This window comes from Brachionichthys hirsutus, unplaced genomic scaffold (assembly GCF_040956055.1).
Source record: "Brachionichthys hirsutus isolate HB-005 unplaced genomic scaffold, CSIRO-AGI_Bhir_v1 contig_574, whole genome shotgun sequence".
NCBI lineage: Eukaryota > Metazoa > Chordata > Actinopteri > Lophiiformes > Brachionichthyidae > Brachionichthys > Brachionichthys hirsutus.
In genome coordinates, this window is record NW_027180504.1 from 26,576 (window position 1) to 39,042 (window position 12,467).

At 41.6% G+C, this 12,467-nt stretch overlaps 1 protein-coding gene across 1 annotated transcript in view; it reads left to right on the forward strand.

Annotated features, from left to right (window-relative positions):
- The first annotated feature begins 5,536 nt into the window (after positions 1–5,536).
- Positions 5,537–12,467, forward strand: part of LOC137915687 (fibrocystin-L-like) — a 49,023-nt gene continuing 42,092 nt past the window's right edge. The window contains exons 1-10 of the mRNA XM_068758827.1: positions 5,537–5,582; positions 7,025–7,169; positions 7,283–7,391; positions 7,486–7,543; positions 7,617–7,710; positions 7,987–8,040; positions 8,135–8,208; positions 8,314–8,356; positions 8,631–8,701; positions 12,196–12,458. Coding sequence (XP_068614928.1) covers positions 5,537–5,582; positions 7,025–7,169; positions 7,283–7,391; positions 7,486–7,543; positions 7,617–7,710; positions 7,987–8,040; positions 8,135–8,208; positions 8,314–8,356; positions 8,631–8,701; positions 12,196–12,458 — 957 coding nt within the window. The remainder of the gene's footprint in view (positions 5,583–7,024; positions 7,170–7,282; positions 7,392–7,485; positions 7,544–7,616; positions 7,711–7,986; positions 8,041–8,134; positions 8,209–8,313; positions 8,357–8,630; positions 8,702–12,195; positions 12,459–12,467) is intronic.

The following is a 12,467-nucleotide window of genomic DNA, read 5'->3' on the forward strand; positions in this document are numbered from 1 at the left end:
TAAATTTTACAAGATTATAATAATTTACAATACCATACAGGGGTGTCTGAACATAGGGGTGCAAATAGGTTGAAATGTTCTGTACTGTCTGAACATAGAGGTGCCTGAACTTAGGGGTGTCTGAACATAGAGGAAAAAAGTGTCTGAATATAGGGGTGTCTGAATATAGAGTGGACCCGTCTGTACACAGGAAGCAGGCATGCAAGTTTTGTGTCAGACGTGTGGTCACGTCTGCAGACCCGACTCCTGTCTGCAGAGAGACAGAGTTCGGAAGGAGGGATCTGATGGCGTTTTTTGCCTCAGTCAAAATGTGGCAGAGTGTACTTGAATACATCGAGTGGAGAAAACAGACGTCATTGCCAGACATCCAAATGTATCATTTGTCATGAGAAATTGATGGAAAATGATTATCAACACTTGTGTTATATACAACCTCTCACTGTACAACCTCAAAATAATCACAAAATAATATTTTATGATTTTTAGACATTTGTGAATCTGTTGGGAAAATGTATATGTTATAATTAATTCCTATTCTAAAACTATCAAGTATGTTCATTTTAATCAAGTATAACCTAAAGTGTGAAGATTCATATTGTAGTGTGAATAAATGCTGAATGTGCTGTATGGAAGATTACTGACCAAACAGTGTGTTTTCTGTGTGAAACTGTTGATTATGGTTACCGGCTGAAACCGGTCGCAAGTTATCTCTTTCTCAAGGTTACATCCTTCAGACTGTGTGATTTATTTATGTAACCACCCTTATCTGTGATAAATATGGGAAAAAGGCACTGTTTCTTTGAGATGTGGGGAGCTGCGATCCAGAGTGCACTGCCTTCTTGTCCCTTACAAGAGAAGTTACTAGTGTCTTTCTTGCTGCAAGTAAAATTTCTGGTATCTAGTTTCTTGTCTCTTTGTCAAAACCTGTAAGAATGCATCTGTGAGTGAATGGAATTAGTCAAAGTTGAAATTGTAAAAAAACCTGAAATCTCCCGGGGCCAACGTACGGCTGGACGGTGTCAAACCTCAAGGTGACAAAGTGCGACACTCACTGGGGAAGACTTTTACAACACATTCATAAAGGATAGCTGGTGACTATACTGGATAGTCTAAATTGATCTGTAACTCTGTGATAGGACACCCAGTGAAAGGCCAAGTCAAACATCATGGCCCATTGGATGTGGCATTTCATGTATAAATAATTAAAAGAAAATGGGAAATAATAGTACTAAACTGCAATTAGAAGGAGATGCAAAATGCATGGAAAATAAACATCCCAGTTCAGCCCCTAAATTAGATACTTTGATCAAACAACATGGCCTTAACAGAAAATTAGAAGTTCAACCCTGGACAACTTTAGTGATTAAAATAAAATCTGAAAATAAACATGAAAGTGACAAGAAAAAGCAGGATTAGAGGAAGCGTCAAAATGGCTTGAAGAAGCGCATAGATGTAAAAATGGCATTGGGAAATGCAGTAAGGCAGACCCAGACTTAGAGACCGATGGCAGGAGGTAACTCTCGTATCGAGTTTCAAAAGGTGCTGGTGTGGTGTACCTGGCATGCGTGAAACCTCCACCTAAGGAAAGAGCTGTCATCCCGGGCCCAACAAGCACAGCACAAGCCCCGGAGCCCCACCAGGGCTACCCGCAGAAGAACCAGCCCAGGGCTGTTCCTGAGGCAGCGGCACTGACCCTGTCACAAGTACATCATTTCGATCAGGGTCAATGCGTGTGCCTGGACGCCATCCTCAGGTTGGAAAAGACACGGATGTTGTCTCAGACTCGGATGGTCGATTTGACAGCTGTAAGATTTTTTACGCTGGTAGCGTTTGATGATTGGCTTTAGTAAGTGGAGAATACCTGTTTTGAGAGCATTGAACAGAATGGTGAATAACCGGCCATCCACTTCGTCCGCACCGGATCCTGTCTAGGGATCGGGAGGGTTGGAAGGTACGGATGCATGTAGGTTGAGTTAGCGTTTGCAGCTTGTTGAAGTAGGCAGTTTAGTCTCCACGGTTTTGGGCGGTGAGGAGTTGGGTGCAGGTGGGGCATCGGGCCAGCCCGCTGTGCCCCCTGCCGCTGCACTGGCCTTGGTTTCATCAGCTGTGTTGGTGACTGTCGCTCTAGGGCACTGTGCTGGTTCTTCTGCAGGTGGCTCTGGTGGGGCCCCGAGGGTCGTTCTCGGGGTGCTGTGGGGGCTTGGGGTGATCTGGGGGTCTTGTGCTGCCGATGTTGGGTAGCAAGAGGTCTCTGAGTCAGTGGAGGTTGCTGGGTTAGTGTCTGTGGCGCTCCCTATGCTCTCCCTCTTCTTCCTCAGATCTCCTGAGAACTTGATGATCCAGACTTTCTTCTAGGGACTGATGAGAACCTGGTGCTTTAGGATAATTTTTGGTTATGGTTGGATGAAAGGGATTGAGACAATGAGCACAAATAAATCCACTGTACTTTCTCCTCAAGAACAGTGTATATCTTTCACTTTTTGTTTGTCCAACAAAACCCCGTTGGACAAACAAAGAGTTTCTAATGGGGTTGTTAAATACAATCTGAGAGGGAAAGAAGATGCCAGAGGAATGGAGGAGAAGTGTTCTGGTGCCAATTTTCAAAAAGCAGGGAGACAAACAGAGTTGCAGAAACTATAGAGGGATAAAGCTGATGAGTCATACGATGAAGCTATGGGAAAAAGTAGTTGACGCTAGACTGAGGATGTAAGTATTTGCGAGCAGCACTATGGCTTTATGTGAAGGGAGAATACCACAGAAGCAATGTTTGCACTGAGGCTAGCAATGGAGAAGCACGGCAGCATGGTGGCACAGTGGTTAGCACCGTTGCCTCACAGCAAGAAGGTCGCATGTTCTCCCTGAGTCTGCGTGGGTTCTCTCCGGGTTCTCCGGCTTCCTCCACCAAAAACATGCAACTTAGGTCCAGGTCGTTATTGAAAAAGAGAATTAATTATCAATTGACTTACCTGGTTAAATAAAATAAAAAGTACAGAGAAGGTCAGGAGGAGCTGTATTGTGTCTTTGTAGATCTAGAGAAAGCCTCTGACAGGGTGTCCAGAGAGGAACTGTGGTACTGCATGAGGAAGTCTGGAGTGGCAGAGAAGTATGTCAGAGTAGTTCAGGACATGTAGGACAGTTGTACGACAGTAGTGAAGTGTGTAGTATGTTAGGGTTTTTCCTAACCCTCTCCCGGTACTTTGTTCTCCGTTGTGGGTGCGTAGTCAATAAGGAGGATTTGGGTCAAGCTTAAGATATTTATATAATGTGCAGATTAGTACAAGTTAGTTTGGATTACCAGCGCTGAGATTCCACCATGTGTCTCGTGAATGTCCCATGGCGGAATAAAGACATTTCCTGCTTTGTCCTCGAGTCAGGCCTTCCCCTGAAGGCGGGACTTTGTCCCAGCCAATCTAAGCCCATGTTTATGTGTGTTGTGTGTGACGTCACTGTTGTGATGCGTTCAATTGAAATCAGTCATTACAACACCAAACTAAATGTAGTGCGTTCCTAGTGGTGTCGGCATGTAATTACGTTGTGGAATCCCATCTAATGCGGAAATTCCCTACAACTAGGAGTAACAGGGGAGTTTAGTGTAGAGGTGGGATGCACCAGGGATCAGCTCTGAGCCCCTTTTGTTTGCCATGGTGATGGATAGACTAACAGATGAGGTAAGACAGGACGTTCCTTGGAATATGATGTTTGCAGATGACATTGTGATCTGCAGTGAGAGGAGTATCTAGAGAAATGGAGGTCTGCTCTAGAAAAGAGAGGAATGAAGGTGAGCAGGAGTAAAACAGAGTACATGTGTGTACATGAGAAGGTCCCATGTCCATCCTTCCCTCACTCGTGAACAAAACCCTGAGGTACTTGAACTCCTCCACTTGTGGTTATTCCTCTTATCCATTGTTGTTTTACTTTGTGTTGTTTCCAGAAGAGGATACAGTCTGGGGACAAGGTTCTAGCTAAATCCGGCGTTCAACAGTCTGTTTTTTCAGTGTTTTGTTTCATTTGTTTTGTTGATTCTGATTCACATCTTCCATCACAAGCTGAACCAGTGGACACTGCTATCGTGTTTCTGTTATCATGATCTCTGGTTTCATTGAGATACCTTCTCAGCTGTTGAAGTCTGATGGCTTGAGCTAATAATAGGGGAAGAGTATCAGAGCAACCATTATCTGTGAATGGTTGTTTGGCTCTATTGTTGTTCTCGTGGAGGATAAGTCATCAAGTACTTTTCCTTGACAACAAGCTTCTCGTAAACAGAAGCATATCTGAGCCAAGACGGAGATCATGGATGTTTAACCTCTAACACAGACCATCACCATATTGACACCTCTTTATTACAGTGAATTCAGTCATAACATTCTAAAATTCAAAGCATTTATTATTATTGTGTTAATATTTAGCCACTATATAAACAAGGTATACTAGAATTCACTATTATACTATTCATGTACAATATGTGCATTTGCGCGATAATGATAAGTTTTTGGTAAGAAAAAAATAAGAATGAGATGCGTAACTTGAAGTGTATTTGCATTTTTATTTTTTATTCCTCCTGAATCTGCACCATGACATCATACAAATCTATAATGTCATTTGTTTTCTTGGACAATAATCACATACAAGAGATGTTTCTTTGATTATTGATATTGATAAATTTTAATAATCGCATCAGTTTTTATTTATGAAGCCGTTCCGTCATTGTTGCTTTTTTTTTGTTATTTCCTCTTTTCATCTAAAGTCACGATTACGATTCTCATCAAAGCCGCCGTTAAACACAAAAAAACTGGAATAAAGAAGATTCTCATCAAACTCCACCCGGTCAGAGGTGGAGCATCACAAGGCAGCTTCATAAGTACCGAGTGCTCTCTCTGGCAGTGTCAGACTCTTTCTCGACACCTGACACGTCTAACAGGTAAATTACCTTTCAATAAATCTCATGATGAATCATTCTAATTGGAAAATACGAAGCAAGCCTTGATTAAACATATTTAGTTTTGGGTTTTAATATCTTAACATGACTTAATTTCTATAATAATGAAAGGGTTTATTAGGTAACAAGTCAAAATTTTGATTTTTTTTTTATATCATTGTAAACGCTGATATAATTCACGAATAATGAAATTTATTCTGAACAGTGTTTGTTTTAGGTATAACGTATCTAGTTTTTTATGTTTTTCATTCAGCTAATTAATTATTTTTCTCTAAACAGTCTGAAATACGGAAAATGCTGTCGTATATTAGCCTTCAATATACATTATTCCTCAAAATTTATAGTGAAGTATTTTACCGTTTCCCTGCAGCTAAAGCATTAGTCTACAGCAGACAAGTGAGGCGTTCGTGGACAGTGGGAAAACTCGGGATGTCCCCACTGAATCCACCGGTGCTTTTCCTCGCACTGTGGTGCTGCTGCAGTAAGAAGACAACTTCGATTAAGTGTAAAATCTAGAACATCCTGTCTTTGAAACGAGATGTAATTTAATGTTGGAGTTATATTTCAGGTGCTGGGCGCGTTGACTTCATCTTTCCTCGTATGGGAAGCTACAACGGAGCAACAAAAATCACCATTTTTGGAGCAGGTAAGGGATAAATCCACAAAAGAGGGGTTACCGTTGTGGTCACCGCAGTGTTCAATTTAAATTCCTTAGATTTTTTGATTCATTGATCAGAGGATGACATGCAGATAAATGTAATATATTTGGTGTTTAAATACTTAATTGAATGCAGGTTTTTGTTTACATTTCATCTAATACCATATTTTATAAATTGAGGCATACTCGATTAAACTGCATTGTCCTGGTGTAATAGTAGCTGCAGTTATGGACTGTTTCATGCATGAGACAAAGGCTTGTTTCTTAACACGAAATCTTTAGGATGTCAAATGTATTTTTCATCTTTTGTAAGAAATAATCCATTATCTTTGTTATATATAATAAACATAATAAAGTTATATCCTTTATTCAGAAAATAATGAATTAGAATATTTTTGTTATTTATGGGTACGAGGGCAGAACCCCAGGATGCGGAGATGGAGGCAAGACGATGCTTTAGCGCACATGTCAAAGTCATGTGTGAGGCCCGCGAGAAGGTTTTCTTCAGCCCCTGGGATGATATTGATTTATTATTAGAACCGGCCCGCAGCTCTTTTACTACATTTCCCACAATGCCATCAAAAATGGCAAAACGGAAGGTGGACACTGAGAACCGGGGGTTTCAAACAAGATGGGAGTCGGAGTCCATGTTCATGGAGGTAGCTGGAGAACCGGTGTGTCTTCTGTGTGGCGGGACTGAAAGAGTGTAATCTGAGACCTTATGAAACGAAACACGTGGACAAAAACAAGAATATGGACACGGAACAAAGGCTACAGAAGGTTGAGGAATTAAAGCAAGGCCTCAAATCTCAACAGGCTCTGTTCAAAAAAAGCCAAATCACAAAGCCAGGCTGTTGTCAAGGGCAGTTTTATTCTGGCAGAAGAGATCTCTAAATCAGCCCGGCCATTTACAGAGGGGGATTTCATCAAAGACTGTATGCTTAAAGTTTGTGACAAAGTTTACCCTGAAAAAAAGAAACTCTTTTTAAACGTGAGCAGAAACACCGTTCAGAGCGAATAGACCAGCTGTCCATCAATCTAAAAGAGCAGCTTGACTACATTTTAACATTTTTCAATGAACATTCAATCAGTCCAGCCCTCGGCTTGGAGCTAAATGTTTTATTTGGCCTTCCGTCCATTTGACTTTGACACCCCTGCTCTAGCGTCTTTCAATGATGCTCAACAAAAAACGTAACTTATGGGGGTGGGGATGGGCTGGAAGTTCCAAAAGTTCAAAACTCAACCAAACTAAATCAGAAACCAAAAATCACAGCCACCAGTAAACAATCGGGTAAAACAAGCTGGAAAAAAATACTAGGATAATACATTCATCCTCTGCCACGGCCAATGCCAGGAGAGAGACAGGAAACAAACATGAACATACACGATCACAACTAAAACCCTGACAATTTTGTCACAATTTTTTCCAGGTTTCGCCCAGAAGCAACAATTCCTGCTGAATCAAACAAATCAAAATGATGGCAATCAAGTGAGCTTGGTCTCGGACTTCCTGTCGGTCCCCTGTGATGTGGAGAGGGACTCAACACATGGCACTTTGATCCATTGTTACACCAGGTATGTCTGCAGACTCAGCTATTCTCAGCTGAATACATGTATATCTTAGAAAACAAAAAGTCACTTCACGACTGTATCGATGAATCCAAAATGATCACTTTGGTCCACTGCAGAGCCATGCCAAGGGGTCAGTATGTGGTCAAAGTCAGCGTGGATGGCGTTCCCTTTCCTGACAGTAGCATATGCAGGGGCCGGATCAAGGGGTACCATTGCAGCTTTTATGTAAGTTTGCAGCAAGTGCAACATAACTACTGCACAGGTTAATATTTACTGCTGTCACATTTGGATTTCTCACTGTTAATGTGACACTCCTCAGACTGTCTGGTATCGCACACCCACTATCAGAGAACTGAGTCCATCCAGCGGCCCCCCAGGTACAGCTACTTACATGTACAACATACAATCCAGTTTAAACCATATATTTAACCCACCTCTAAATCTCTGCAGGCTCTTTGCTGACCCTGCGAGGGCGACTCTTCACGGATGTATATGGAATCCACCATGGAATAAAATCCAATAAACGCGACGTCAAGATTTTGAGGTAGAAATATTGATAAGTATTTTGAATATTTATATTACTGTATAGACGTTAGTCACACCCACAATGATTCTGATGCTTAAAATGAGCTGAACTCTGAGATAATGAAAGTTACAGACTCAGTCGTATTAGTAGTAGAATAATGTTAATGCACATTAGAAAAGAATGAAACATTGAATACAGCTGCAGTGTTCTTGCTCGATGTTTAATCATGCAATGTCTAGATTAGTCATGATAATTCTTTAGTGAATCATCCATCAATGTTCATATTTATTGCAGAGTCTACGCAGCAGGGATGCCGTGTGAGCTGCTTAAACCAGACTTAGATGAACTGTATGTACTTTACCAGATACAATGCCATAAAAAAATAGAATGCAATGTTCTTGGAGCAGTGTTAAACCTTAAAATGTATCTATTTTTTTTAAAGATATTTGCTAAAATTGGACTCTGAATATTCTTACTCGGGACACATGTCCTGCAAAATGACAGGGACATATGTGGGTGAGTTGGTTTTGATCATTATTAGCTGCTTTACTTCATTTAAAACTCAAAAAACTATTCTTAATTTTTTTTCATTGTTCTTTTTATTGTCGTTGCTTCTAACAGGACACCAAAATATCAGTTACATTCTTGATAAAGACTATGGAAGGTAAAATGTTTGTATGGTGATGTGTCCGTACTTGTATGGTTTTTGTATTTTGTCATTACTGTTAGATGTAGCACGACTTTACCGAGAAACATTCCTAGTCAGTGAACCCTCACTGACAATGGCAATGAACTACTTCTAATTCTGAGTCTGATTCTGATGTCTCTGTAGTAATTTCAGTTTGATTTTTTCTTCTTCTTCCAGATCAACATTCACATTCAATTTTTACTAAAATTGTTTAACAAAATATTACTAACTTTGAATTAAAAATTTCTAGATCTCTTCCAGACAAGAAGATTTACAAAGTTTCAGGAAGTAATAGGCTCCACATGTTTCACACCTATGCAGGTATGGATTACAATTAATCACAATTTAGCCCCGACTGTCCACATGTTGAAGTGTCCTTCGGAAAGATACTGACCCCCAAATTGCCCCCAGTGGGCCTGACAGCTCCTTGCATGAGGCCTAATGTAAAGTTGTAAAAAGCGCTTTATAAGTGCAGTCCATTTACAATAAATAGAGTATTTATAAATTCACTTTTATGTCCGTCTTATCTACTTATTTATGTCTCTAATGCAGAGGTGACCGGTGTCTCCCCATCCAAGGGCAGTCTCATGGGTGGCACGTTACTGACAGTCCATGGGCGTTTCTTGGATGACCAAACTCATCAATCACCACGTGTTCTTGTTGGAGGTAATCTCCACCGTCACAATGGAAACTTGCAGCTACAGTTTTGTTCACTTTCATATAAATAAGAGTTTTGTGGTGTTTTCACAAAGGAATGTGTTGCGTTTCATTCTTTGTGATAAACACAGAAAGATGAACATGAGTTATTGCATGGCAAATTAAATCTTCTGAAGGCTACGAAACGCAACAGACAGTGGCCGACATCTTTCCCAAGCCTGAATCAGTCATCTAACATCCTGTAGACTTATAGAGCAAGTTTTTCTTTACAAGGAAGGAAACTGTTTTTGCTCTAATGTTGGACAGAATCCTAAAATGTCTCTGTCATGAAGAACTGAGCTCTGGACCCACAATGCAGACACAAGACGGAATGGCTGGTGGTAAAAAACAAAAGGGTTTATTAATTGAAAGTTGGAGTGGCTGGGTCTTGGGAGGTGTCCAGAGGTTATCCGGGCGAGTTGGCAGAACGGACCGAGGCTGGGTCAGGTGGAGTGGTGTGCAGGGTCCAGAGGAGTCACGGCAAAAAACATGAACGTGTAGGCAAGCAGACAATCTGGCGATGAGCTGTGAACTGGGCCGATGTTATATCCAGAGTGGAACGAAGGGGGTTTGATTGCAGATGGCTGGCAGGTGTGCCGGTGAGTGGTGACAACGACTCCGCCCAGCTCCAGACCAACACACACCAACGGGAGAAAAACAAAAGCAAACAAAGACTAGGATCCTGACAATCTCATATAAGCATAGATAATTGAATTAAATTTCTATCCTTTCATATTCTGACATCACAAAAGTGTGATAATTTTAAGGGACTTCATTGGCCTACACGACAAGACAAATAGATGTAAACGAACATGTAAAAGCAATCCAGTGAAAAATAAACAAGTTGAATTTCCCGTATGCTATAGTAATGGGGAAATAATTGTTACTATCCACTTCTCTTTCCCATAATCTTTTTTCTTCTTGAATAATTTTTTGATCTGACAGTATTTTAAGAACAAAAAACAGTAGGCTAAATTAAGAACCATTACAGCAGCACAAGAAAGGAAGACATCAACATGCTCATGATGAGAGAACAACCAGTTGTACAGAGCTTTTAAGGAAAGTATTTTTAATTCTCCTACTTAGATTTTATTACAGTCGGTTGAATAAATTCCACATTTATATATTAATTATTTTTAGATGTATGTTTGGTTCCAAAGTTATCCAGTTACATATAAAGTTCAGACATCAAATATCATATTTATTTTTGAAGAGATGGAGGACATCGAAAGAAAGGTATAAAATGTTGCTTTTATTGTAATAAATTAACTTCTGTAATTCCAGCAGCCCTCACCTGTCTGTTTCTGAGGGCAGTCGATAATGAGTGAATGTTGCCCTTGCAGTTAACTTAATCCTTTGTGTTTCCGAGGCTGGATGTCCCTCTTCAATGTCTTTATTCAGGCCTCCCTTGTGAAATCCAGAGTGTGTCTGATGACAGAATTACATGTAGAACTGCCAAATACAATATGAAGAGTGACAACCGGACATGCTATCCAGGTAACAACACAGTTTTTCTTCTTCTGCCTCTGGATTCATCTGATTTCATGCAAATAGGCGCCTGTGTTCATCCATCCCACTCCTGCATTATGGGCTTTGTCAAAGCAGTCGACATGTTGATTACTGCTAACAATCTCTTGCCACTGCTCGTGACGACAAAGATCGTGTGCAAGATAATCTGTTGTCTGATCGTGAGTAAGAATCACTAATTCAAGACAAAGAAGACTTCTCCAAGCGATTTCAGCAAATGTATTTCAAGTGTGTAGACAGAGAGAGTGAGCCGGGGAACGGATGAGAGGGGAAGCACATATACACCCCCCTCATCAGTGGCAAATGTGCTACAGGTGCTCAGCACCACACCTGCCTGCCGAATAACCTCATAAACAAGGAATGTCTGGGCAACCCAACCAATCACCCGGTTACACGAGACTAAGGACAGAAGTCAGTATTTGTGAGCAGCAGTATAACTTTATGCTGAGGAAGAGTACCACAGATGCAATGTTAGCGTTGAGGCTAGCGATGGAGAAGTACAGGGAAGGTCAGCAGGAGCTGCATTGTGTCTTTGTAGATCTAGAGAAAGGAACTGTGGTACTGCATGAGGAAGTCTGGAGTGGCAGAGAAGTATGTCAGAGTAGTTCAGGACATGTAGGACAGCAGTGAAGTGTGTAGTAGGAGTAACAGGGAAGTTTAGTGTAGAGGTGGGATGCACCAGGGATCAGCTCTGAGCCCCTTTTTGTTTGCCATGGTGATGGATAGACTAACAGGTGAGGTGAGACAGGAAGCTCCTTGGAATATGATGTTTGCAGATGACATTGTGATCTGCAGTGAGAGCAGGGAGCAGGTAGAGGAGAATCTAGAGAAGTGGAGGTCTGCTCTAGAAAATAGAGGAATGAAGGTGAGAGGAGTAAAACAGAGTACATGTGTGTAAATGAGAAGGTCCCGGGGGGAACAGTGAAGCTACAAGGAATAGACGTAGAGGAGGTAGAGGACTTCAGGTACTTTGGGTCAACAGTGCACAGTGATGGAGAGAATGTGGGAAGGAGGTGAAGAATCGTGTGCTGGCATGCTGGAACGGGTGGAGGAAAGTATCACGTGTGCTCTGTGATAGGACGAAGGGACAAGTCTACAAGACAGTGGTGAGGACAGCCATGATGGACGGCTTAGAGACAGTGGTGAGGACAGCCATGATGGACGGCTTAGAGACAGTGTGAGGAAAAGACAGGAGGCGGAGCTAGAAGTGGAGGAGATGAAGAAGCTGAGGTTCTCCTTGGCAGTGACCAGGTTGGACAGGATTAGAAATGAGACAATAAGTGGGACAGTGAAGGCTACTTGTTTTTTTATTTAAGGTGAGAGAGGCCGGACTTCAGCATGTCCAGAGGAGAGACAGGGACTATATCGGTAGAAGGATGCTGAGGATGGAACTGCCAGGGAACAGGGCTAGAGGACGACCCAGGAGAAGATACATGGACGTAGTGAGGGAGGACATGAGAGTGGCTGGTGTCGATGAAAAGGACAGGGTGAAGTGGAGAACATTCATTTGCTGTGGTGACGCCTCACAGGACAAGATGAAAGTGCAGTAGATTGTGTTATGGCGAGTCACTTTATTTCCTTTTTAAACCCAGGTGGAAGAGGCATGAAGATGGAGATCTGGAACAATACACAGCCTTCAAACCTGGAAGAGATTTTCAACTACAATGAAAACACAGTTGGATACTGGCAACAGTGGATTGGCTCCTTGCCAGGAAACCATCCTGAGATGGATTTTTCCACTTCACGTTCCCGAGGCTTCTTTGTTCCTGCCGTTAGCGCTAACTACACGATGTACATCCAATGCGATTACAGATGTGCGCTCTACCTCAGCAATTCCAGCTGCCCAGCAGACAAGGTTTGAATA